The sequence below is a fragment of the Buceros rhinoceros genome, unplaced genomic scaffold (genome assembly GCF_000710305.1).
Source record: "Buceros rhinoceros silvestris isolate BGI_N320 unplaced genomic scaffold, ASM71030v1 scaffold2014, whole genome shotgun sequence".
Taxonomy (NCBI): Eukaryota; Metazoa; Chordata; class Aves; order Bucerotiformes; family Bucerotidae; genus Buceros; species Buceros rhinoceros.
In genome coordinates, this window is record NW_010407517.1 from 130,694 (window position 1) to 156,646 (window position 25,953).

At 38.3% G+C, this 25,953-nt stretch overlaps 1 protein-coding gene across 1 annotated transcript in view; it reads right to left on the reverse strand.

The window, feature by feature from the left end:
• BBS9 (Bardet-Biedl syndrome 9) overlaps nt 1–25,953 on the reverse strand; it is a 269,354-nt gene that overhangs the window by 112,138 nt on the left and 131,263 nt on the right. The window contains exon 20 of the mRNA XM_010134482.1: nt 23,635–23,857. Coding sequence (XP_010132784.1) covers nt 23,635–23,857 — 223 coding nt within the window. The remainder of the gene's footprint in view (nt 1–23,634; nt 23,858–25,953) is intronic.

Genomic DNA, 25,953 nt, shown 5'->3' on the forward strand with positions numbered 1-25,953 from the left:
GCACCAGTAATTACTTACTAGACAGAAAAGCAAGGTAATAGTGACATTTTAACTCTTGAGGCAATGAAGCTTCCATGCTGAAGCTCTTTGTGCCCTCTCGTTCCTGCCTTACTCTTTGCATACCTTCAATACCTTCTAACTGAAGGAACTACTTAAGTTTGCTGAACAACATCCCTTAAGGCTTGCTGAGGTGCCTAGAACTATATAGAATGACTGAACCCTCATCTACACATCAACCTGTATCAACAGAAGTGGCATCTGCTTCTTCCATTGGCACCAACAGCAAATTCCTCTTTCTGGCTCCAGTAGGCACAGCTACCCATCCTCAAGATAATGATGGATACCCTTGACAACATGCTATGACTCCCCACAGGAAGAAGAGTGGAGATCGCACTAAGACAATTGTCACACCGAAAGAACTGAAACGTCCCAAAAACTGTAAACTTGCATTAGGCTAAAAAGAGACACTGGATAAGGCACAAATATACACCTCTGAATGTTTAAACCACAGCAAAGGATTTTGCAATTCAGAAACATTTCACAACTCGGAAGGATGGCTGTCTGAGGGAAAAAAAAGAACCTTTACTTCTAGGACTCCAAACTTCTCAATTCCATATTACACGGGTTCTACTGAGAGTATCTACTCTGACTTCCCTGGTTAGAGATTAATAGAATTTTTACTCTAAGTAAAAAACCTCTCAATTCTTTTATATATTGTATATATTTTTAAAAGTATTCACTGAATGTCCATTTCAGTAGGCATTTAAAATTTTTATGCACCTGGAATCCTAAAAGAAATCACAGCAGCAGCAGCAAAATTCACATTCATTGATAATTAAGAGAATACTACAAATCAGAAAAGTGAAACATTTAAGGGAAAAGGGAGAAGAGAGAGGCAGGAATAGTAGTATGTAAATCTACGCACTGGAAATGATCCAAGTTGAGAAGTTCTCCAGATGTCAGTCTGTAAACAGTGCTTCATAAAATGAATTTCCCCATTAATTGTTGGCAGGAATAACTTCTAGAATATGTTATTACATTTGACCCACTCCTTCCCCTTTTTCTCTGTAGCTAAATTCTTGTCTGACATTACAGATCTTTTATCAGTTGTGATAAATCCAAGAAAGCAAGTTTTGGTCAGCAGAACTGTTTGATAGGGTACAACACGCATAAAATTACACTCAAGCTAATTGTGAACTTTGTTCACCAAAGGAAATGAGACTTCTCTTGTTTATTTTCACTACATCTGTTTTTGTAACACATTTGGTTCTTAGGTTGGAAAAAGACACCCACACCCAAAGGAAACATAAACATGTAATACATATCGAACAAAAAGTAAGTACTGACAGTTTCTCTACAGGTTCCTATCACCAAGTTTTAACATGGCTCTAAAAGTTGAAAAACAGGAAAACGAAAGTAGTATATATCTAAAAAATGGAAAGGCACTTTGATGGAAACACTATTTGGGTTTCCTCTTTCTCTTCTACTCAATCACAAATCTCAACCATGCTTAAAGTTTCCATTTTCCTCTGAAATTAACCCTACAAAAAGAAGAAAAAAGATCCCTGAGCAGTCTTTTAAGGGAAGCATATACTAAAAATGCAGTCTAAGGAATTAAAGACGATTCTCTCTAAAATCAATTCTTTCTGTTGATTCTGCAAGCTTCTTCAAGTCCTGTAAATTTTATCAGGATTTGCCCATCAGAGTAGCTTGCCTGGTGAAGTGAACACTGCGTGCAGGCTTTCTAGATACATAGTGCTACTGCTGCTTCTAGAAGAAAGATAAAACATCAAAATCTCTAGAAGAAAACAATACATATTTGAGTGTACAATGAGGTCGAGGGAACATTTATTCACATTCCAGGTCTGGACTAGGACCTGTCATTCAAACAGACACATTCCAGGAACGCAAGCCTAATTCCATTGCCGACCGTAAGGAGAAAGGGAAGAGAGAAAGGAAAGAGAATGAAAGAGAAGCATTTTTTCCTAAAGCAGTGTCTAATAATGAACACAGTTACATTTTACAGTAAAAAAAAGAAACAGTCCAGGTTTCGTTTAGATATCCACTAGCAAAACAGAGAATCACTAATTAGTTACAGATTTCAGAACACTTAAGTGTAATAGTATGGCTACAATCATGCAGTCACAAAATCCCATTGTTTTGTACCTGATTTGATATAACCAAATTCAGTGACACTATGGAAAGTATTTCTGTATTACATTCCATTAGAATAATAAATTAATGATAAGTCACATCAAGCGAGCACGCAGCCCAAGGTCATTGAAGAGCACCAGAACATCTTTCCAACTGGAGCACAGAGACATACCAGACTGTTGTTCTGCTTTACCCTTGGTTTTATGGAATTAAAACTTCCAGTTGATAAATTCCATAGCTTGTCCTGTAATAAATTGCCATTATTTGCCTTGAGAGGTACGCAGAGATGATTTGCACCAATTGTGTGCTTCTGTCTGAGCTTGTAGCTCATTCGAGTATTTTGAACACGCCTGAATTCAGAAAGTCTTGACATAAGAAGTTCAGGGTACTTTGGCAGCATAACCTCTTTTTGGAAGCAGCTATGTTGTGTGAGCCGTCAACTTGCCGTGGCCATTCTTCCAGGATGAGGCTCAGTGCATGTGCTGTGCAAGTCATTCAAATGGCGTTGGGAAACACATTGCCGAGATCCGACCTAACAGCTGTTTTCATTAAAGCAACATTTCTGGACATCCAGCCAAGAACACTGTCAAAATCTACGTTCGGTGGTACCCTTGCTAACAGAGGACTGAGAATGCACAAACATTAAACACATAATGCCGTTCAATATCCACCAGAAGTCACTTATTGTGAACAAAGGGTGAACGATGACAGCTGTGCTTTGACCACAGAAGTGTACTGTTCCAACAGCCTAGTCACCTGATGAGCACGGACTGGCTGAAAACATGCTCTGTGTTCTGGTATGTGTTGCGAGAGGTAACTGTTACAGAGTTTTGTAGTGCTTGGAGGATTTCCATCTGCCTTTTTGTAACAGCATAAAAAAAACCATCTTATAACAAGAACTTTAAGGGGAGTATCATCTCTTGACAAACACCATAACTAACAATCATTGCATTTTCCACAGTGCTCTCCCTCACATAACACCTGGTGCATTTTGTTGACTGAGTCACACATCATCCTCCCCGTATTCAGTGTACCACTAAGTGCAGCTTTCATTTAGCATACCTAGACAAGATTTTCTTTCAAAATGCTTTAAACACAGCAGTAGCAGAACTTACAGAATATACTGTCATCAACATTTGCAGGGTAACATTCTGCATTCAGTTACAAATTAAAATCCATGCTACCCTTTCGGGGAGCAAGAGGAATAAGCGAGAGTTTTGTCGCTATTAATTCAGGTCTACAAAACTAAATTCATTTTGCGCACTTATATATGTACTAGCATATAGATAAAATACATAAAGAAATTTATACCAAATATTTTCAGTACGACATTCTCACAACTCTGCAAAGCTTGTATTTATTGCATTGTTTCAGTAATGCACGGTGGTAAGGAGGCAACTATACCTTTAGCCTTTTTTTACTAGTTTACATTAAAGAGGTAATGTCCCCTTTGATAAACACTTTCCTAATTATTTTTTCTAGAATTCTATTCAGATAAATTTCTTCTGTCAGTTCTGTTTTCTATCTGCCAACAGACCCCAAGAGAACACCTGAAGGTCAATGTTCAGAGCAGCTGGGATCTCCAAAGCACATTTGTTAAAAAAGCATTCACAATATTCTATTTATGCAGCCTCTAACCTTTCTTCAGTGTATACTGAAAGGAGACAGACCAAACCTGACAGTTGCAACCTTGCTATCAAACCCTCCATCACTCTTCAAGCTGAAGATGCAGCATGCAGACACTGTATACTTGTATGTCTATATATACACACAAGTTTTGGACTTACTAGCGAAGAAAGAGTAAGTTGTCATTCCCTGCAGTCAGAAGTTGAAGAGTTTGTAAAAGTTTGTGGCACAGTTCGCTTTTTTGTAAATACTGCAAGACTTTCAAGGCAAGTATTCTTTAACTGGTTGGGAGGAACTGACAATTATTTACCTTCAAGGAGATTGAAGCATAGTGACCTAAGCAAAACACTGTTTACAAGCTCTTAACAACCAGAAGCAGCTCAGTAATGCAGGTTACTGAAATGGGATTTTTTTCCCAGCTGTGAACGTGAAATAAAGGATAATGTGATTTGCTGTACGAGACCTTGTTACGCAGGGTCTGCTGGATCCTTGAGACAGTCTTAGGAGAACAGTGATCAGACAGAAACAGTTAATAAGGAGCTTACTGCTAAACAGGATCAGAAACTGCGTGAAATTAAACAGAAGGCATTCAAGATGTATGCTAACACATGATTTGGGGCAAGAAAATACAGGAACAAGAACTACTGCCATCAGATGCGATAGCAGATACACTGTGGATATCAAGACAGCAGACTAGCAACTGGGATTCAAACGCAGGGACTGAAGGATACACTCAGGTTGCTCAAAAAGTCAAAAGTGAAGTGGTTGGGTAATCTCTTATAGCACCATTGCAACAGGCTACTGAAAGAGTATTATACAAAACTGGTCAATTTGGAAATGGATTCTCAAATTGTTTAATAAACAAAATGTCAAATTTGAGCTAGAGAGTACAGAGATCAGATTTCAATTGCAGTTGCTTCAAAATTGAGAGGAATTAACATTACTGGAAAAGGTGTTGCAGAAACAAGAGAAGATACAAAGCCCACAGGAATAATCACAGGGTGGTAAAAGAAAAAGGCTCCAGTATGACGACCCAGAGAAAGGTGGGTCTGAAATCCACCTGCCAATGTTCCAAACAAGATCAAGAAAGCAGTAACGCTATTGAACAAGGCACTGGTAAGACATCTGGAATACTGTCCTCAATTCTTGTTACCAAGTTCATGACAGATTAAATAAACCTGGAAAAGCTCAGCTGAAGGTTACTAAGATCATATAGAGCTCACCTACTATATTGACACAGGAGCAGATGACAAATCTTGCTTAGCTAAGAGGACTAAAATTGGAGGAGACTAATCTTTGCCAATAATGCAATTATGCCAGAAATCCTTAGTGTCCGGCAAAATAAAAGATACTCTTAGAACAAGAAGGAATTGTTCATAAATTAATTTTGAGTTGAAATTAAATTTGACTACCGAGAGCGCAAGGGCTTTGAACAACCCCTGAACACAAACCATGGAGGTAAACAATTTTATTCTTGTACGGGACTAAATTACCTTATTACAAAACAGAGATGGAGTTTCTGCACCAGGAACTTCTTCCCTTCCTGCTCCCCTCCATCCCCTCCCAAAAAAGATACAGGGAGTACAGGACAACACAGATATAGATTTGTCTACTGGTATTCTGAAATTACCCAATTATCTAATTATTAGTAGTTATCTAATCTTTAGGACATTAATTACTATTCATTATTTACCTAACTATTTTCACAGCATTCAAAGTGAACATGAGCCACCAGAAAAACGAGGCTACCTGGCTACTTTAACCAGCTATAGAAAGCCATCATATTTTCATTTTCCATTATGAAGTAAAGATTCTGGAACCAAAGTGTCATGGAAAACATTTCATTAAAAAGCCAGCAGTGATGATGTAAACAGTTAAAAAACCTCTAGTTCTGACAACTCTAGTTCCCAAAACTATTCAGCAAACTTACTAAATTTACATTTGGAGAGACACTGGTCTACAAATATAAAATGCCAGGTGCTGAAATTTAATACAAGTAATCAGGCATTGTATTTTCAAGAGCATCACAGACCAGCCTCTGTTCTTATGTATCTCCAGATACTATGTGCAAATAAGCAGCTCAAGCGATGAATAAACACAGATACAGGCATCCTCTTTTAACGTTGTTGACATATACCCAATAAACATCTACCTAGTGCCTCTCCAAGATAAGCAGCATATAGATCCTTTGGCAACGAGGAGCCAAAGAAATCAAAGTATTCATCAGGGAGAAAGAGAATTCTTTTTTGTAACACGGAAGTTCCATTCCACACTTGAAATGCAACCTTTGCTGAAAGTACTTGCTGTTCTGTTAAATATACCCAAGATAGCACATTGTTGTCATGTATCGTAAAATTCTACTTTTTAATTGTACCTAAATGTCAGATTTGTCCGTAAAATGTAAAACCTGAATTACATTGTTTAGTCTAAAAGAATTCACTTTTACTTAATGACCAACTATGGTATTTATTAATTGTACTAGGAGCTAAGAACAAATCAAATGATAACAGCCCGTCTTTGCTCCAATAGTGCATTCAGAAACATACCTCTATGTATGTAAAAACAAACATGTATTTACTTTAATCCCACTAGTTTAATGCTTCATTTACTGACCAAATACATCCAAGGTTTATCTTGTATAAGCTCAACCTTTCATGACATTAAAATCTCAGAGACTGATTTTAGGTGGAACCAAAAAAAGGCAACTTTGGCTCCATTAAGTATCATAACAGCATCCAATTAATCTAGTTTATTTGGAATAATAAATAATACTTGAAAAATACATCTTATCCTGCACACAGAATTTTGTCCTTTGTTTAGAAGAGCTTCCTGTTCACCAGCCTTTAATGTACAAACTGCATAGCATCATTATTTCACTAGTGTCACACCTAGATCTGTGTAAATCATGCGATTTTACTGTCAGCAATAGCGTTCTCATGTTATGAAGATGCTACAACTGAAAGGTAAGAGTGATGTTGCATTACTGGGGCTACTTTGGACCTTTTTTCTCGTTCAAGAATGGAGAAACTCATAGAAGCAAATATTTTGTATAGTATCTTCTGCAAGGTTTTCCAGAAGTAGCCAGGAGACTTAGTTCACACAATAAACCTGCCAGAGAACTGACTTCACAAAACTGCCTTTGTACCAAACGGAAGCTATCTGGAGAGAAGAAACCCCGCTCCCAAATCCAACCTGCTTTTTTGGTAAAAAGCAAGGTCTGTTTTTACAGTAAAAAGCTGTGTCTGAAACAAAGTGGCATTTTACATGGGAAGGCACAGGATTAACTGTTCTGTTTCATCTTATTTAAAAGCTGACATTGCTCCTACTGTCCAAGATGATAAAGTGCCAGAGCAAGTAGAGTACGGACATGCTCTGCATCTGATAGTTTCATGTCTAATGCTTATTTATCTCCGTCAAGTCTAGCTTTTAAGGATCATCTTGTAGCCTGACTGGGACAAGGGATTACTCATTTAAATAAAAAAAGGTAACTGTGACTGGAAACCCTGAAATCTACAGAACTACAAAGGGAAAATTGTATGACAAGGGTAGTCCCTACTTCCCTGCCCCTCCAAATCATATTTTTCTTGGTTTTCTACAACATTAGTACATGCTAAAGAAAGTTTATGTCAAAATAAACACAAGTATTGTAATGCATAGTTTAAATAAAGCTGCAGCAATGTCACTCCTCCTTTCCCAGTTTTTTTTAAATTGCACCTCTTTCTTTAAACCCTCCAGCCACAACACTAACCTATCACATTGACTTGTATATCACTCGAAAGAAACTAATTTAAGGCCAAATTCCTGTATCTGAGCAGCAAACCAAAGATCAACTAACCATAGTTTGCTGCCATCAGACCTATGATCTTCCATATTCACCTCTTTTGACAGTGTATTGCAATAAAAGTTTCATAACCGCATGAGCCATTTCTTACTCCCCACAACAGGCACAATACTCTAAATATTTGAGAGTCAAACGGGCTACAAACACTATCAAGTATTATCCTCTATCTCATTAGATAGCAGAAATATTTCACATGAAAAAATCAATTGTGTCTTTTCACCTTTTTTTGGTCTCCCTCGATACCAGCTTCTACTCTGACAACTCCGAAATTCATTTTGACCTCAGTAAGATCTGAATTCCTTCATTAAACTAATAACTCTATGGGAAACAATTTCTATCAAAAAACCCCACCCACCAAAAACCCCACAAAAAAAGTCCCACTACGTAAACATCATGCTATTTAATTTCCTTGCATTAAAACTCTGTCATCTTATAAAGGATTTGTTGTACTGCCAAGCTCACGGAATGTCTGTGGCATTCCGATTCTTCTGCCTACTCAGAATGCCTGAAACGCTCTCAGTTGTCTTGGCTCCCCTCCATAAAAACAGCTTAATGACTTCATACACAGAACGCCCAAAGCCAAGGATACATTTCACTGGTACAGAACAGCGTTCTGTGTCCCTTCTCTTTCATTTGGTCATGTCTACAGTACCGAGTAAAGCAGGGCAAGAGGAGCCTGTCTTGAGAGTGAGAGTGTTCACACTGAGGATTTAGCATCCACGCCAATCCTGTTTGAAAGGTTTTTAACTTTAACCTGTTCTGAAACTTCAAATTTTGTTCATGATCTCACATTCGACACGCAGATCCCTACAGGTCCAAGTACTTTTCTCAAGTAAAATTTATGAAATCAGACCAGTAGCTGGGATGACACACTGAGTACATGACAATACATTACAGGATTTTAAAGACAAAAAACCCCCCCACACTTATTTTAATTGAGCAGTCATTTCCACATACGCTCCTGACGTTTTCTATGTATAAGCAACCATCGCTTCACAGACAGACTCAGGAATACATGATAAAGTGATTGAATTACGAAACACTACAACGTTTACGTTAAGTCACTAGCAATACTTCCTTCACGCACGGAAAAACAATGATAGAAATACTAAACAAGAAACCAAGTATTCCCTTTCCAGATGACCCAGAACCAAAAGAGAAATTGGAAAAGACGTTGTCTAGATAATGATTTGCCTAAATAGAGTTACTGAAATCCAGATTTGGTTTCCATTATGTAGTCGAATAGCCCCCAGGTATAATATCTTCAGCTGGCACCAGGCTTAATGCTTTTTTTATCGATCTGCCCGTAGCTTAAGTGCACACATAAGGATATGGATTGTTAAACAATTCGTTATCTATCACCGATTATGGAAATATAATACATCTTGCAGCAGCATCTGCACTTTCTCTAACATGAAATGCTGCTTACAGCAGACTGTTCGTTTTAGCCTGTGAACTCTGTAACACTTGTGGTGTTTTTGTGCACCAGCTAAATCACTGAATTGTTAAAGCACCAATTACACAGGTCCTCTCACACAGGCTGTCATGTGAGCAATAACACATCCTTAGATTCTTTGTATCTGAGTTGCACCGAGGGGAACGTACAATTATAACTGTAATTAACAAGGTACATTCCAATTGTTTGTGTTTGTTTTCCCAAGAGATCCTTAGCTTCTCATTTGAAGATTTTAACAAAAAAACAAACAAGGGGAAATAAAATAGTGCAAGTCCACATTTTGTGGCAGTCGTTAAAGCCAACCTTTGCAAAGGGTTCGGTACAGCTATCAATACTACCTGCTGAGCGTTCCCTACTTGGCACTAAGCAGGAATTAATAGAAATGAATCGATGTCATTTTTGTATTTTCTTTATACTATTTATCTCTCTACTTTTCATGAAGACAAGAGGATAGCACTGCAGTCATTACACCAAAGTTACAGGGAAAAAATGAGGCTTTTACAGTCCTCTAATTTTTTTCCCGTTCCAGACTATAATTGGGTGTTTGTGTTTTCCTTTTTACCAACACTAAATCTGCAAAGAGCTGAAAAACATCTTCTTACCTTCTTTATCCAAACACTGAAGCAAAATCCACCTGAAGTGAATTCAAATATTGAAAGTACTTTTAAAAGAAGTCTGCTTCAGAGTTTGCTCTCACACGTTCTGCTAAGTCAGATAGAAGGTTACCAACCCCTGCTTGAACACGAGTACAACAGTAACATACAGCCCTGTCAAGTTAACAGGAGAAATCCTGACTAAATTAAGTCAATGGCAGAACTCCCAGCAACTTCAATGGAGCCAGGGTTTCACCCTTATCTTGTTGATCAAAATAATTATTTCACTGTTCAGAAGGACCAGACTGCTGTGCTTGCCCAGAATTTCTTAATGCAACCTACCTTGGTGAGTCTTAATTGTGCGTACCTCTGTAACTACTCTGTTTTCATTCTGATGTAAACCGTTGACTTGCCAAAAATATTGCAACATAATCAAACAGCATCCACCACACAGATCTTACCTTCAACTTAGCCAAGAGCCAGAGGTACCAAAGTTGTCCTTAGCATAACCTTACCACTGGTCTGCAAATGAAGAACTATCTATCACTCCTGTGAGCGGCAGTTATCATTCACTGTATTAAAAAGGAATGGTCTGAACCGAGAAATGAATTACCTCCTTGGTCTGGCAATGTCTTGGTGCTGAAAGCCTCTTATTTTTCAGTCAGTCACAAAGTACACACTCGAAGGAGTATCTTCTACATAGCATGGACCCAGATTCAGAATAGACAAACCATGAACGGTATATAACTGAATACGTCTTATATTTCTTCACAGGGTTTGCAATATTCAGCACCGTAACTACACTAACCAAAACGATCTCCTGTACATGCAATTCAATAGCCAGAGAGAATCAAGTTATCCACATGAGGATCCACTTTACACTGAACTAGAACAAAACTCTGTTTTAAATGTGCTGTAAAGAGAACAAAAATAAAGACTTTTTTTGACACAAATACCAGTACTTATTTGGAAATATTTTAGAAATCTATCGAAAAATTGTACAACAAGCATTCTTCCCTTGACAACTAATTAAATGAAATAATCAAGCAGAATTGGTTAACTTGTTCTCCTCCGACTGGGAAAGCATTGCAAACTATTAATTCTGCCAAGAGAGCGCCTTCGCAGAGAAACATGGCAGCTGTTTACACTGCCACAGGCACTGGAAGAACTTGGCTTACTTTTAGAAGGACTGTTGGGAGAAGGACTCACAGGAACATCAGAAAATCTGATCTATACGACATGATATGGCCCTTGCTAGATCTCGACCTCTAATTACCTCATCCTATCTGGCTGGACTCTACATGACTGCATAGAATTACCTTCTCAACAACTTATAGTAGAATGTAACCAGACCTAAGGTATATAACGTGATTTATTTCACTACCTTCAATCTCCTGCGTACCTCCTGTCACATTACTGTCTGCGTTATCAATGACCTGATTAAATGAGAACATCAGTTTATATCTTCATGTAAGTATTCCAGAACAACCACCTAATACTCCTAATGACTACTCTGGTTACAAGGAGCCCTCTCCATTTTAGAGAAGATAAACAAGAATTACTAAATCATATCTGTTTAAATTGATTTTAAGACGGGAAGGAAACAGTCTGTTCATTTAGCCAGACTTTACTCTGAAGTGTCCTCCGTAAATTCCTATATGTAATTCAAGTATCCATTTATTTCTAAGCTGCTTTCAAGAATGTCACCAGCAATTATTATTTTAAAAACATTTGGTTTTGACTGAAAAGTTTATTTGAAAAAAGTGCTAAAGAAACAGAGTGCTTATCAGTACTCTGATACAGTTTTAACAAAATCATGAACTATTTCTCAGTGCAACTATAAAACTTATAGTTCAGCACCACATAACTTACATTTAAAAAGGTTGTTCATAAAATTTATTACCCTCTAGTTGTACTATTTCTGTTCAGCCATCCATTTGAATCAAGGCATCCTTCATCATCCATGTACATCAGACCTTCTCTTTGATCTCTAATGGTAAATTTAATGGCTGAGTAAATGTTCTTTGATACACACAGTGTGGCACAGCTGCTTATTGTTACATAGAAGACAGTAAGTCATTAAAATTGAAACTCGATTAATACAGTGGAACATCCCCCTAATCACATCCCAACTTTGAAGCAATACCCCGCTTGGTGATAGCTCCAATTTACAGTTAACTAGGGGGTTTTTGTGGATGAACAGTCAAGCTTTGGTTAAGGTCAGAACTACAGTACAGCGTTCATCAAAAGACAGAGCGCTACTGGCAGTGAACCCTGCTGTGGTATTTGCACTTACAACACAGCAAACACGCCGCAGATATGCGGCCTACCGTGTTAATCACCTGACACTCACCAAGGCTGCGTTTTTTACCACTTTGTTGAAGGTTTTTATAATCCTAGAAGGAAGTACTGTAGCATTAGTTTGTGATCTACACATTATTTATTAGTGCCTTAGCAACATTCTAATTAGTAGAGGGTGAGCTAAATCTTTGCCTCAAAGTGTAACGAATCAAAACAAAACCTTAGGGATTCAAGTTTATGTAGCTTTTCACTTTTGCTTGCCCTCTTATCACTTCATGTGGTTCAACCACTGACAGAATTAGAAAAATAACTATTTTAAAGAATTTTCAAATTTGCCAGCAGCACAAAACACCTCATGTTTGATTTCATTACATTTTCCAGCTCAAATGCCAGAGATGTGTGAATCTGAATGAACACAAGGGCAAGGAAAACATGAATTTATGGACCTTCACTTCCCATGTGAACACTGAATCATCGATACCAGTTTCATGAGAGGACTCACAGCTGACCACTCACAAAAAGTAGACCAGTCAGTGACTGGTCTTCCAAAATGCTCTCATTCTTTTAAAATTAGGAAAAAACCCTGCAAGTTCAGTGCTAATGATGCACAACTTTGTAACAGATTCAGGAAGACATCACCTCTTTTCTCCCTAAGATAATGCCATCAAGACCATGGGGCGGCAATTCACCATGTAGCTACCGAGGAGCTTTACTGCAGCCAGATCTGCATCCTACCTGTGCTGGAGGTGATCGCTCAAAAAACACCCCCTAAAAATAAAAGGTAAATAGAGAGATTTGAGAGAGATCCTACACCTCATTGACTGCCAACCATAACCCACGAAGCCTCCTTAAAACGCCACTATGTGCAAGGGTATGAGCTGTGCTTGCTGAGGCACCAGCTGTGCCCCAAGCTCTCCAAAACCCAGCCTGTCCAACCACATCTACCCCCAAGCCTGGTGATCCAGCCACCCAGAGATAGTGAAAACTGCTCTGAGTCGCCAGAGGGATCTGGCTGCATAATATGTTCCCTGAAGTTCCAGAGCTCTCTCAAATTGGTGCAGCTAACCTCAGGGAAGTATTCTTTAATTGCAGTGTAGTTTTCCATTGCAGAAAAGAAAAAAGAAAAAGAAATAATTTATCAGGACAGACATCCCTGGCTCTCTGAAACTCACAACATGAGAAAATGTTTGCTAAACTTCAGACTGTAATTTTAAGCTTTGTTATCACACAGCTATGCATTTTAAAAATATTGTAGTATAGAATTCGTCACGCTTAGATTGAGACCAAAGGCAATCTCAGCTTCAAATACTAAAGCAACTCTTTCACCTACTAAAGTTATAAGACCCTTTTAAAACTTTTTTCCCCAAAAAAGCATTGGGAACTTTTCTGTATGCAACTCAAGACCAGCTGTACTTTGCAAGCAAAAACTTTCCAAGAGCCTGGCTCTTTGCAGATTTTTGGCAAATCTATTTGAAAAATTGAAAAGTGGGGGCCTGAGCCAAAGCTTACTGAAGTCTATGGAAAAACTCCCATAGATTTCATCAGGATTTGGATTAGGCTCTAAAAAAAGTGAAGTAATTGAAAAATCAGTTCTGCATGTACAGAACGTTAAATTTTCACTAGATTTAGATTTATTAGACCCCTTTATGGTAATGCGGAAGAGCAAATACAGTAAGTGGTGTTAGTGGTGTACATACAGTTTTGCACTGTCAACTCACCACACAGTTCCACAGACTCATACATGTCACTTACACTGACTATATAAAAATGATTAAATCGATCCCACATACACAAACACCTTCATTTTGAAAATACCTGAATATTGAGGAAAAACTAAAAAAAAAAAAATCACTTCAACTGTGATGGTAATAGTTTGTTTCTTTTGGGTTTGGTGTGGTTTTTTGGTTCTGGGGTTTTTTCGGTTTTTTTGGTTTTTTTGAGACCCATACAAAATACGGAGTAAGAGTTTCCCTTCAAAAGCTGCAAGCCAAATTCAGGGATAGAAAAAAATTATCATCCAAATCACTATCTCACTCTGGGCACACTTGCTCAGAATTAGGATAATGTAACACTGGCAGTTTCAGCTACAATGCATCTAATTTATGGCAGCGTAAGAGAAGAGTCAGGTTTACTCAAACTAAATGTGCCAGAAAACAAAGAAAACTAGGAAATGCAAAACAAATGAGCTGTGATGCCTACAGGGTCCTGATGTGTAAACAAGATGCCACTTCCAGTCAGAAGAAACAGAAAGAGCCCTTAGCCTTGACATATTTTGGCTTAAACTATGTATCACATTAAAAGAAATACTTAAAGAGAAATGGTGTACACATAGGGAAAGGAAAAAAGGAACAGCTGAATGGCTCCCAAAGAACCTCTTTTCCACATTTTAAGAGTGGAGGGATGACCTGGAAATTGTTTTTCCCGCGCACATCCTCCTTCATCCGTCTATAATATCTCTCCCCCAATAGAGGGGATGTGCTTTGTAGCTGGATGTAGATGGATGTGCTTTGCCGTGTTGTACCTAGGATAAGTAGATAAGCACTATAATTTTGGGGTGGTCTTGTCTGCATAGGGACTGGAAAAGTAACGTCACCTACACTGCAGAGCTAATTATGCTCTCCACACGCTTACTGCTCAGGTACCAATGCTGACACCATCCATCGCATCGGCTGTTCTTGAAACATCACAGGGAGTGAATGCTTAAAGGAATCAAGGGAAACCTGTTACGTGGAAATCCAAAGTCTGACTGGACGTACAAGACTGACTTCCCGTTAATAGCATACCTTAAAAAGATTATGCCATATTATCGAACTTTGGGGTTTATTTAAAAAAAATTGTTACAGCCTTTTGTTATGTTTTACATTTACTTTTTTACTTGCTGCCATTGAGTCTTCTCAAGTGGAAGGTCAGAGCTGCACACTTTCTCCTTGAGCAACACCTTTTCCACAGCTTTGAACAATTAGAGTATTCGTGCAGACTGTAGAACTTTAGCTCTGCTTGTGGTTTCAAGGATGCAAACAGAAAATAAAGCTCAGTGACAAGCATGATCATTAGGGGAAATTCTTTCAACTGACAATTATTTTCACCAAAAGCTTACCTCAACGTTATGAATCATTTGTGGCCACTTATACTTAAGTAGGATCTATTAAAGTTTAATGGATTTCAATGCAAAGAGCCAGCAAGAGGACTGTGCACACCAAGGCACTAATGTGTTGATCCTCACTGTGCTTAGATGAGGCAAGTTGGAGTTGCAATGCTGCCAGCTAAATTTCATAGTACAACAAATGAATGAATCCCAAATCTCAGGCGGGATTTCTTTTTTATTCATTATGCATGACATTTTCCTCTTTAAATTATTCATTTTTTTTAAATGTTATTGCTTTAGCCTTCTTAACCTTTGTACTCCTTCCCTCTGCGGTTTTTGCCAGCTGTAATATCAATTGAGGAGGGGAGATTTTCTAAACAACATAATAAAAACCTTTTCACAACCCTGCACACAAATGCGTCTTGTTACACTTCCATCTTATTTTGCCCCTTTTCACTATGTTGGGCTCTTGGAACATCCTGGAAAAATGTGTATTTTCTATCAGTGCCTTCTCAAAAAAAAAGTATTCCACTGCTTTACCATTGTTTATGTAATCCTAGAAAATTAACCACTGGAGAACTATCATTCGAGTCTAGCAGGGTAATGAAATTAGACCAAATTCATTAGAAATAAAGACCACCTTAGACATTCCTCCTCACTCTCTTCCCATGTCTGATATTCAGATTCCCATTTCTAAACGTGTTCACCCGAACCATGCAGAACGAACCAAGAAGGGGCCACAAGGCAAGCTGGCTCACCTCAATCTATTGATCTGTGTTTTTACAGCAAAAACACCTGAAGCCAACTGCACATAGGCACCACAACCCACAATTGCAAGGAGAATTTGAATTCAATTTACACACAGGTGTTACAGGCTCATGGCATGGCCTAGGGAAAGTCACTTCATTTCTGTATAGTACGATTTTCCTTTCCGCAGAAATAAATTACCAAAGTTACTCTTTACAATTTCTATTGTTTTAGTAAAGAAAGTTGCAATGGAAAGAAGTTAAAGAGTAAAGATTCACATCAGAGCGCCAAACAATCAAAGTTTCTGGCTCCTCCAAGCTGTTCTTAAGCTTTTCTTGAGCAACCACAAAATCTTGTTGCTGTAAGCACTCTCAAAATTCTCCCTAATGATTTGCTACTCCCCCTTCCTTTCCACTCAATCAGCTTTATGGGGCAAGGGACATATTTCAGTCTCAAAAATGAAACCAAATAATTAGTTTTAAAAGTTTGAGATATTACTATTTACTGATTTCTGGGCTTTTCTCTTAAGATAGACCTGTTCATCACAAATAGTCGATAAATTTCTGCAAAAACATTTTAAACATGGAGAACTAGAAGTCCCATTAAAGTTGCAGCACTGTATCGTGTTCCATTATACACCACATCATGTCTCATTATCGGCTGGCATGACACTGTGTGGCAGAAGTGCATGACAATGCTGAGGGCTCTAAGAGGTCTAGCATCATTCTGATGTGACTATCATCTGCAGTTAGACGGAGAGAAGGAAGGTTTCAAAGGGCCCAACAGCTCAGCCGTGCAGAACTGCACAAATTGGATACAGACGTACACAACAATTATGCTGTCTATGGATTTAGTCTCCATTACACCATTGTCAAACCTTGCTAGAATCTCACTGTCCAACAGATCCACATCAGCACCACAGGATTTTCCCTGCAGGTACTGACTGGGGTCACCCGGACTGACAGGTGACTGGGAAAAAGCTCTTCCTACCCTCTTACTGACACCTTTCAGAGTCATCTACTCCCTTGGACAGCTAGTGAGAGAGTTACTTGCTCCAACTGACACGAAGAAACTGTGCATAGAGGTGCATGGACACCTAAGAACACAATATGGAGAAGAAAACAAGTGAAGCATAACGTAGAGGGGAAAAATGCTAAAAAAGAGGAAAACCAGAGCCATACTGACAGCCTCACTAGAAGGAAGAGCTACAAAGAGAAGGTAAAAAGTCCCCATTTTCCCAAATGTTTGCCTGCCTTAAGGCAGTATGAAAAGTGTGGGAAGACTGAAAAAACAATACAGTGATGACAGATCTATTTTGGTTTCAATGCAAGTAGTACTCAACTTGCACAGAGAAATCTTTATCTGGGTACGGGAACCCCAGCTTCTACACGCAAAAGATGAAGACCTGTACTCGCTGAAATGCAAACACACATTAACTTTCAAACCAGATAAATATGTCCAAGTTTTGAGCATTTAAGAAAAAAGGTCAATGAATGCAGTAATTAAGCGATACATCGATATACCTCATTTATACATAAAATAAATTCAGCCACAAATGTAAGAAAAGCCTTAACCGTTTAAATGCAGAGTTCGGTGGTTTCTATATCATCTCATACATTAAAAAATACTTTTTCACTCTTAGTAAACAACCTGCTTCCTGAGGGAATCAGCCTTTCAAGGTTATTGATCATCCGGCACAAGTTTGAGGAAGCTAGAAAAGACGAGTTAGAGTTTTCACTGCAACAGTTAAAGCGAGTTAATGTCAATTTCATACTGAAGGGCCCGAGCCAAGAAATCCCGAGGAATGAATTGGCATGCGGTGGTTTGTAAGTGCTCTTTAAAAACCTCTGGGTACAGTTAAGAAAAAGTCCTTAGCAAACTGACTTGCAATGACAAATAGGCACTTTTATTAAGGTTTAGAACCCTGAAATCACAGACACTTACCAATGTCCTCTAGACAGTTTTGTAAATGGAAATGTTTCATGAAATACTGGAAACAGGTGAGGAACACTATGAAAGAGATGGGTAAAATGCTGAATTTAATTTGTCCAGTGAGAGTCTCCTCTGAGCTCAGTGGACTACCGGTTCCATAAATCAGTACTGACCAACCTGCAGGTGTACAAAATCCCTGCAAATACTTGGAGTAAGCTTTGTGAACTTTTCCTTAGATAGATTTAATAAGCATTGTTTAAAAGCTTTATGAATACTCAATATATTTAAACTAAGAAAAAATACCCCAAATCATTATTTTAAGGGTTAAAGCAAAAAAGTAGTTTAGTATTTTATTGCTACAGAAAATACCTTAAGTGAGAATCACACGTCATAATGGACTATAGCTTTCTGTGGAGAAAAACAACACTGGATCTCTGCCACATCTACAAAAAAAAATACTGGAAATTTATACACTTCTCTGCACCAGCATGGGGTCACTGCTGTCACCATGAACTCAGGCTCTCAATACTTAAGTTACAGCAAAAGTTTTTAAACCATGACCAATCAGCCTCCCATAAATTTGAGAATATCTGCTGGTAGTTCAAAACATTGTCTAGTCCTCAGCACTGACTTCTGTGCCCTCTCCAGGCTGCTAAGTAACTTTAAATTATTTTAAGCTACATGATTCTAAGTTCTCCAAGCACAAAAACCTACAGTAATTGCTACTGAGATAACATTCCCAGGTCAGATGGGAACCTGCGAAAGCACACATGACAATAATGACATAATTAACAGCGGAGAGGAACTTTCATAAATCCTGTTTTTTCAGATCAAACTATTACTAGTCATTCTTACAGCACACTCTCTGTGGGCTAAGAACTTCGCAGCAATGTCTGTGTCATACATATATGAATGTATATGAAAAAATGAATACTGCTCTTCCAAGAACTCAAATCCGCATGTTTTTCCAATTAGTGCTGATATTCTCCCCCAGTTTAGGAGCATGTAAACAGAGAGTTCCTTAAGGAATATGACACATTCTGTTGCATCCCAGTTTTCCAGTTAAGAATACAGCTTCAAAATGGGCGATATTCACTCACAGATCTCACTTCAGGGTTTTGAAAAGAGGTTTTTATAAGCTTATGCAAGAAAAACACACCCTTGAAAAACTTCTGTCTTGCAAAGCACAACCTCGAATAAATACATGTGTGCCCAGAATGTAATGCGGTAAAGAACAACATCCTTAAAGAGCATTTACTCATTCTATAAGGCAAATCATAGAATCACGATTATACAAAGCAGAATTAAAATGGACTTAAATCAAAAGAGCTATGCAGACAAAGTGTCAAGTGTACCATGCTTAGGAAAGTAACATCATATGTATAAATACAGAATGAGAAACATCTGATTGGGCAACAACTGGGAAGGAAAGGGTCTGGAGACAGATGGAGCAGAGCATAGCAGGCTAAACTCCCTACCATACACAAAAGGAAAAGCAGTTTATTTTGGAAAACAAAGAGTAAGCATCAAAAATCATCATGAAAAGATAGAGATAATCTAGTCATAATTAGTATAAAAGAAGTTACTGAAGGGATGTACTAAAAATCTTCCAAACCCTCAAACATTAAAAGAAATGTCAATAATTGCCACCTCCACCTTCAATATTCACAATAAACCAGTTTGAATTACAGAAAAAGAACAATGTATAATAAATATTAGGACAACCTTCCAGTACAGACATTAAGCTACCATATAAGCCATCAAGAGGTACTGTTCAAACTTGTAGCTCTACCTTTGTATAAATCTGAAATATTACACTTAAAACTATTTGCAAATTCTATTTGCTGAATGCAAAAACATTCCTCCTTTTCCTTATAATTTCAGTTCTGAAGATTCAGTTGACCCGAGGAGATGACAGTCTTTGGCATTGCACAGATTAGTGGCACAGTACTCAGTTGCTGGTTTTCAGGTTAAATAGTTTCTCTACTGCTCCAGTTAAGTAAATCATGTTAAAGTACAATACCAATCTCCTAACAAAAGGGAAAAAAATACTAAAATGAAGTCCAGTTTAAAAAAAAAGATGGTTTAAAGAAAAACAAAGTTCTAATTTAAAATTAAAAACCCTTGCATGAACAAAGCATTGAAGCGATACAGGTGCCATGTGCCCACCAGGAGCTATTATAGGGAAAGCTGGATCACATTCTAGCCAAAGAGTGGCTGAGATACTCGGAATAAGGGTGAGAGAATACTGCAAACAGAGCTCCAAGCAGACTGACATCTAAACGAGTCTCCAGAAAGCCACAGCAATCCTGCAAAACACACAGATATTCTAAGAGACCTTTAGAGGCTACAGAATTAACTCACTGCAGGTCATCAGGATTTATGCTATCAATTCTCGCACCCGTTCAACTTGATATATGACAACCTGGTGGTCTACAGCACCTTTCCCAGCGCTTCCCCACACTGTGGCTTGGTACCACTACCGAAGCTCTTCACCATTCCTCTCATCCAACCATTTAGGCATTGCCAAAGACAACACGGTACATGATATAGCCGGATGTGGCTTACAATTATCATATTTAGCCAACGACTCTGATTAACTTTTATTCATCCTTATAAGAACATTTTACATACTGGAAAAGTATCATGTCTCTCCTCAACCTTCTCTTTTTCCTTCAGAACAAACAAAAACCACAATTGTTTCAATCATTTAATACTTCTGCTCTTCTCTGAACTCTATGCAATTTAAGTTTTTCTTAAATTTTGGTACCCTGTAATCTCAACTGAATCTTTCTCATGAAAAATAGAAAGAAATAATTTTATCTCCTCATTTAGAAGTCACAAAACCACATACCAAAGTTGGATTTCACCTTCAATGGGATCATATCACTGACTTTTACTCAGTTGCTGGTAGACTATAACACCCAGAAGCTTATCCTACAAAAACAGTGCTTAAGGAATTATTTCTCAATATTTAGTTTAATTCTTACTTGATAGACTCCTTTGTGCTTCGCTCAAGTGAAAATCATCTACTGACTTCAGATCCTTCCTAATTTATCAACATCAGAGTTACTGCTCTTTCAGAGTGCTTCAAACTACTGCCAGCTTGTTGCAAAACCACAACGTTCATGCTCCATATTCTGTCACTGAAGCCATTAAAGAAAATAATGAACAAAACCAGGCTTAGCAGAGACCATGCCTTACCTCTAGCACACACTCTTGGATTAACTATAAATACTGATAATTATTTTCTGGAGGCATCTTTCAAATAGTTGCACACAGTCATCAGCTTTTCAATGTGGCTTCAGACAGTTTCTCTAGATTTCAGGGTACACCATAATGAACATATAACTTCTAGAAATCCAGTTTACTGTTATGGTGTTGCAATGACAGAAGGGTCCTAGGCACTTCTAAACAAATTTTTTTGAAGTTGGTTGCTATAGAGAAAGGAATTTCCACCATTAAAAAAGAATCAGCTTAAAGAGGCATTGAACAAAATCCTCAAGCTAATGTCAGCTACACTTCTGAACAGTTACAGGAATGTCTCTGGCTTGGGGCTTAAACATCCTGAAGAACTTTCCTCTACATTAACAGCCGATATTTAATCATAAATCCTCAGATACAAATTCGACTCCCACACCACCTCCCTCTCCACGTATAGTCCTATCTCATTTTCTTCTACCTAATCCTGTTCCCTCCTTCAAGGACTGGGAGGAGTTCCCCTGTTCTACAGGCATTATGAAAATACTCTTTACTCAACACATAGTTAATTTGTACACTGGTTTGCCTTTAAAAGGCATCGTTCTCAATTTTTTTTGTGGACTGCACAGACATTTTTAGTTGGAATCAGAAGCAAGTCAAATTTCTTTCTTATCCCCACTAACTGTGCTGTTTTCACATTGAGGAACAGTCTTGGGCACGTGAACTTGTTTCGTTTAGGTGAATCTATCTGGGCAGATGAATCCCAGGAACACACCTACAGCACTCCGACTGCCCATGGAGGATCAGTACCTCAGACGGGAACAGAGAGAGTTCAACCCCCTCTGAAAGACATCAATGATACGAGTCACATTGCCAGCCTCAATTACTTCCCCCTGCAGTTCTGCCTCTAACAGACCACACTACCTGCCAAGGTGGAGATAGCCACAGAAAACCAAAACAGGTGACGAGACAAACATGTTTAAAAAACATCAGTAACACCTTTATACTCCGAAAAAAGATCCCATTTTTCTCCAATCTGTCCAAAGAGAAACCATCACACAGTCCCAACGCACAGAGCACATCCTGCTAGACGGTAGCTGCTTACCGACAATGCTGTGCAAAGCATTGCGCAGGGGTATTTATCTCATATGAGCCCGTTTTATAAATGAAGATGAAATTTATTTTTAAGCTTTTCCATACTACTCAAAAAAGCATATTCTCTCCACAGGTATGAGTAAATATATAGACGTACAGACCCTTTCATCAAGGCTTCAGGATGAACTTAGTGAAAACAACTTAGATTTTATAATTTCTTTGTATGATACCTGCTTGTGACACTCTGAAGCGTTAGCCTAATTAGGGCATAATTTTGAACCTTAATTAGGCGATTTGATACTCAAAAGGGCTAAACACTACAGCCAGAAATTTTGAAAGTAGCATGATTTATTTTGGAATCTGTATTAGGATCACAGATCTTAATCCTTTTTAATCTAAGTCATCGACAAGGGCATTTCAAGCATAGTTAAAACAGTCTATGTTGGGAGGGATACTGCTATACCAGGCCTCAACCAGCTCCTTGCAGGCACTTAATTCTTCACTGTTCATCATGTGACACGGTAATCATCAATACATGGCTAACAGCCCACAGTCAAATACATCATGCTTTGCTTGCAATGTACTTCTTCCTTACATTATTTTTATTTGAGAGGTAGTGTAACTGTCCACCTGTACCACAACGGTAAAAATTATTCTAGCACATGTCACTCGTGCCTCTTGGTGTTATTTTGGCCTCATGTAATAGAAAATGGGTTTAACAGTTTAAAATTTTAGTCCTTATATATCCAACATGGAGAGTATGACCTGATCGCTTTCACAAAATCCTTCATCAAGAGCAAGATTTCTTCTAATTTCTTAACAATTTTTAAACATTTTAATCTTCTAACAGAACGAATCATACCTGAATTGAGTAGTCCCCTGAACTCAGTAACACCAGGCAACTGAACAGGCAGAAGTGAATCTCCTTATTAAATCAATTCACCTTATTAGCTTAGGTGGAAAAAGATGAACTGCAGCTATTTACCCCTTTTCAAAATTTTTAAAAGCAAAACCTGTCTATGTAATGTCTTCAAAGTTCAGCAAACAAAATACCCTGAACACATAACTTAGTCCTGCAAAAAAAGAGTAACAAAAATTTGTAAAACTAATTTGATGCTTATTCTGGCTTAATCATTTCACATGATTATCAGTCTGCTTCTAGATACAGGCATAGTGCAACGCGAAAAAAAATTATAGGTTATAAATATAGTTTCTATCATTACACTCTGCGGCCAAATCATTTAAAGTAGCACATGCAAAGGAGGGCCGTCCATAGTAATGACAAGGAGTTCTGAGTTGTTGGAACAACTCAGAACATTGCACAGCCCATTCAGATTGTATTAAACAGGAATTAAATTATTCTTCGAAACGTAAGAAAATACAGAAAATCGAGATACTAGCCTAACGTGACTCCAAACTCGATTAAATACAATACCCATGAACACAAACCAATAAACTCCCAACTTTAAGGATGTAGCATGTACTCAATACAGACTTGTCCCTACCCATGTGAAGACCACTGTAGGTGAAGGAGATCAGTGAGGCCAAAGGCAACAGCATGCAAATAAGTATTTAAATTATGAACATATATTTCACATCTCACCTGGCATGACAGCAGCTGGCTGAGTGGCTGAGTCTGTACTTAAGGAAAGGCGACCACCTTTGGCCAGTCTGTCACAGAAGAGGGTGATGTTCTTCTTCAGTCTGCTGGTATCTTTGGGCATGCTCAACTGGCTGTTGAGAGTCAGGGCCTGCTCCTTAGAGCTCTTTGACAAACAAGTTCTTAACAAGTAAGAAATAGCAGCATCCACAGTTTCTTCCCAACCCTGAATTAAAGGAAGGGAAAATAAATAAATCAGGTAAACTGTTTTTAATATTCTTTATCACATTACAAATCAAGAACTAAGAATTTTCAAATTATATTGATACATAAAATACAATTTGGGGATTAATGAGTGTCATGAGCACACAGTTCTTTAGCTTATCAAGCAAAAACTTCCCCAATTAGCCTGAAAAGAAGCAAACCTGTCCCAATACTGTCAGAGAAATATAATTTCAATAATAATATGTGGACAGTATGTGATGTAACAGTTAAATACAGTAGCTGTATTGATAACAAAGCAGAAGTTTCTGGATGCAAGATTTAGAATTAAGGACAGAACTGAGATAGATATAAATACAAACATAATAAGCAACATAATATATACCATTATGCTGAAGATATGTCAAGGCCAGGGAAAAAAAAGTATCTATTTTATGTTCTTTAGAAGCACCGTCTAAGGTTCTGACAACGTGCCAACAGCACCGAACACCATGACTGCGGGTATCCAATAGCCAGATATCAGACCAATTAACTTCAAGTGACGATTCCTACAGCCTCAGCAGAGGAGAGTCAGTGCCCTGATGAGTTGGGATTTAGATTTCTAACAGCACAGAGTGAAGCTGTACGCATCTGGGAAGGGCAGCTCAGTAATCAGTTTAGTTGGAACAAGCAGCTTTCTATGGAAAAGCTACGCTCAGTACAAGCAAGCCTCTTTCCACAAGGCCCCTGCAAAAGCGCCTTTAAAGTTAGGTTCAAGTTTGTAATCTTTTACTATGGTTTTCAGCGATATGGACAAATCAAAGACATTCCTCTGAGTAAGAATCCTGGATAGCAGGAGTTGTATTCGTGACAAAGTAAGTAAAGTGTAAAATCTAATGTACAACGTTTATCTCATTTATGGAGTGTGCAATTGAGAATAGTCTCTTTCTAGATAGATGCATTCCGCAACCTTACATCACACTGTGATGGGACCATGTGATTAATACAAAGTGGACATAATTAATAAACCTGCAAGTTAGTCAAAGCCTGCTCATATCTTTTCATAACAGTCTTACAGAGCTTGGACAGAGTTAGCAACTAATGAAGGCCTTTGTGGTCTGCTATCTTCAAGACTTGTAGCATCTTAGTATTTAGCTATGTAGAAACAAGTTTTACATATGGGCTGCCTACACGTACAGGGAAGTAATATTCAATCGCTGCAGTTGTTACTAGTGCCTGTCTAGTGCCAAAAAGAGTCCCAGCCAATCAGGAAATGTTCTTTTTTGACTTTAGAAGTTTTGAGGCTACAGTCTGGAACTGCTCAGCATTATCTGCAACTAAGCTAACCAAAGGTAACAACCAAGGTTGCTCTTTGTGGCGATTACTCAGGCAGAGCAAAAAAAAACTCAGGCATCCAGTTGTAGTTAATATAACCCCAGAGTCTTCCAGCTCTCTCTCATGATGCATTCTAGTTGATTGAAAACAGTTGAAGAGCAAAATCACCCACCTATCCAAAATTCCATGACCAGGTAAGCATAACATTTTAAAGAATGACCGTGTCCACCCTGTCGGAATCCACTGGCAAGCAAATCAGGGTTGTGAATTTATTTTTTAGATACATATGGCTTTGGTGAAGGCTAAGGTACTACTTTTGACCCAGAGAAGCAAAGGCCACCCCTCCTGACCTTTTTACTTTTTAAGAACAGGTCCAGGACAGATGCGACTAGTGGTCAAGTACGTCAGTGCAACCACAGAGTCATATGCACTTCGTCCTGGTCCAAACATACCCTATGCTTAATAGCGTCCTCCAAACATGCTGTATGTGCTTAAAACATTAACGTTCGCAGAGGAACAAGATCAACTAGTGCATTTTCTTAGTCATTTACCTTTCTTAACTTCAGAACAATAACATTAATCTGTCTTATCTGGAGTCCTTCCCCACCTCCCCAAAAAACCCATGTAAATTAGAAAAATCACGCCAGTCAATGCTGCGATAGCTTAACATTTTTCAAATATTCCAGAAAGACCCCATCAGAGTGTAACCCATCTGCTGACCTGTGATGGTGACAGGAAATAATACATTCCACAGCCAATTTAAAGAGGTTAATGAGCTGATAAATG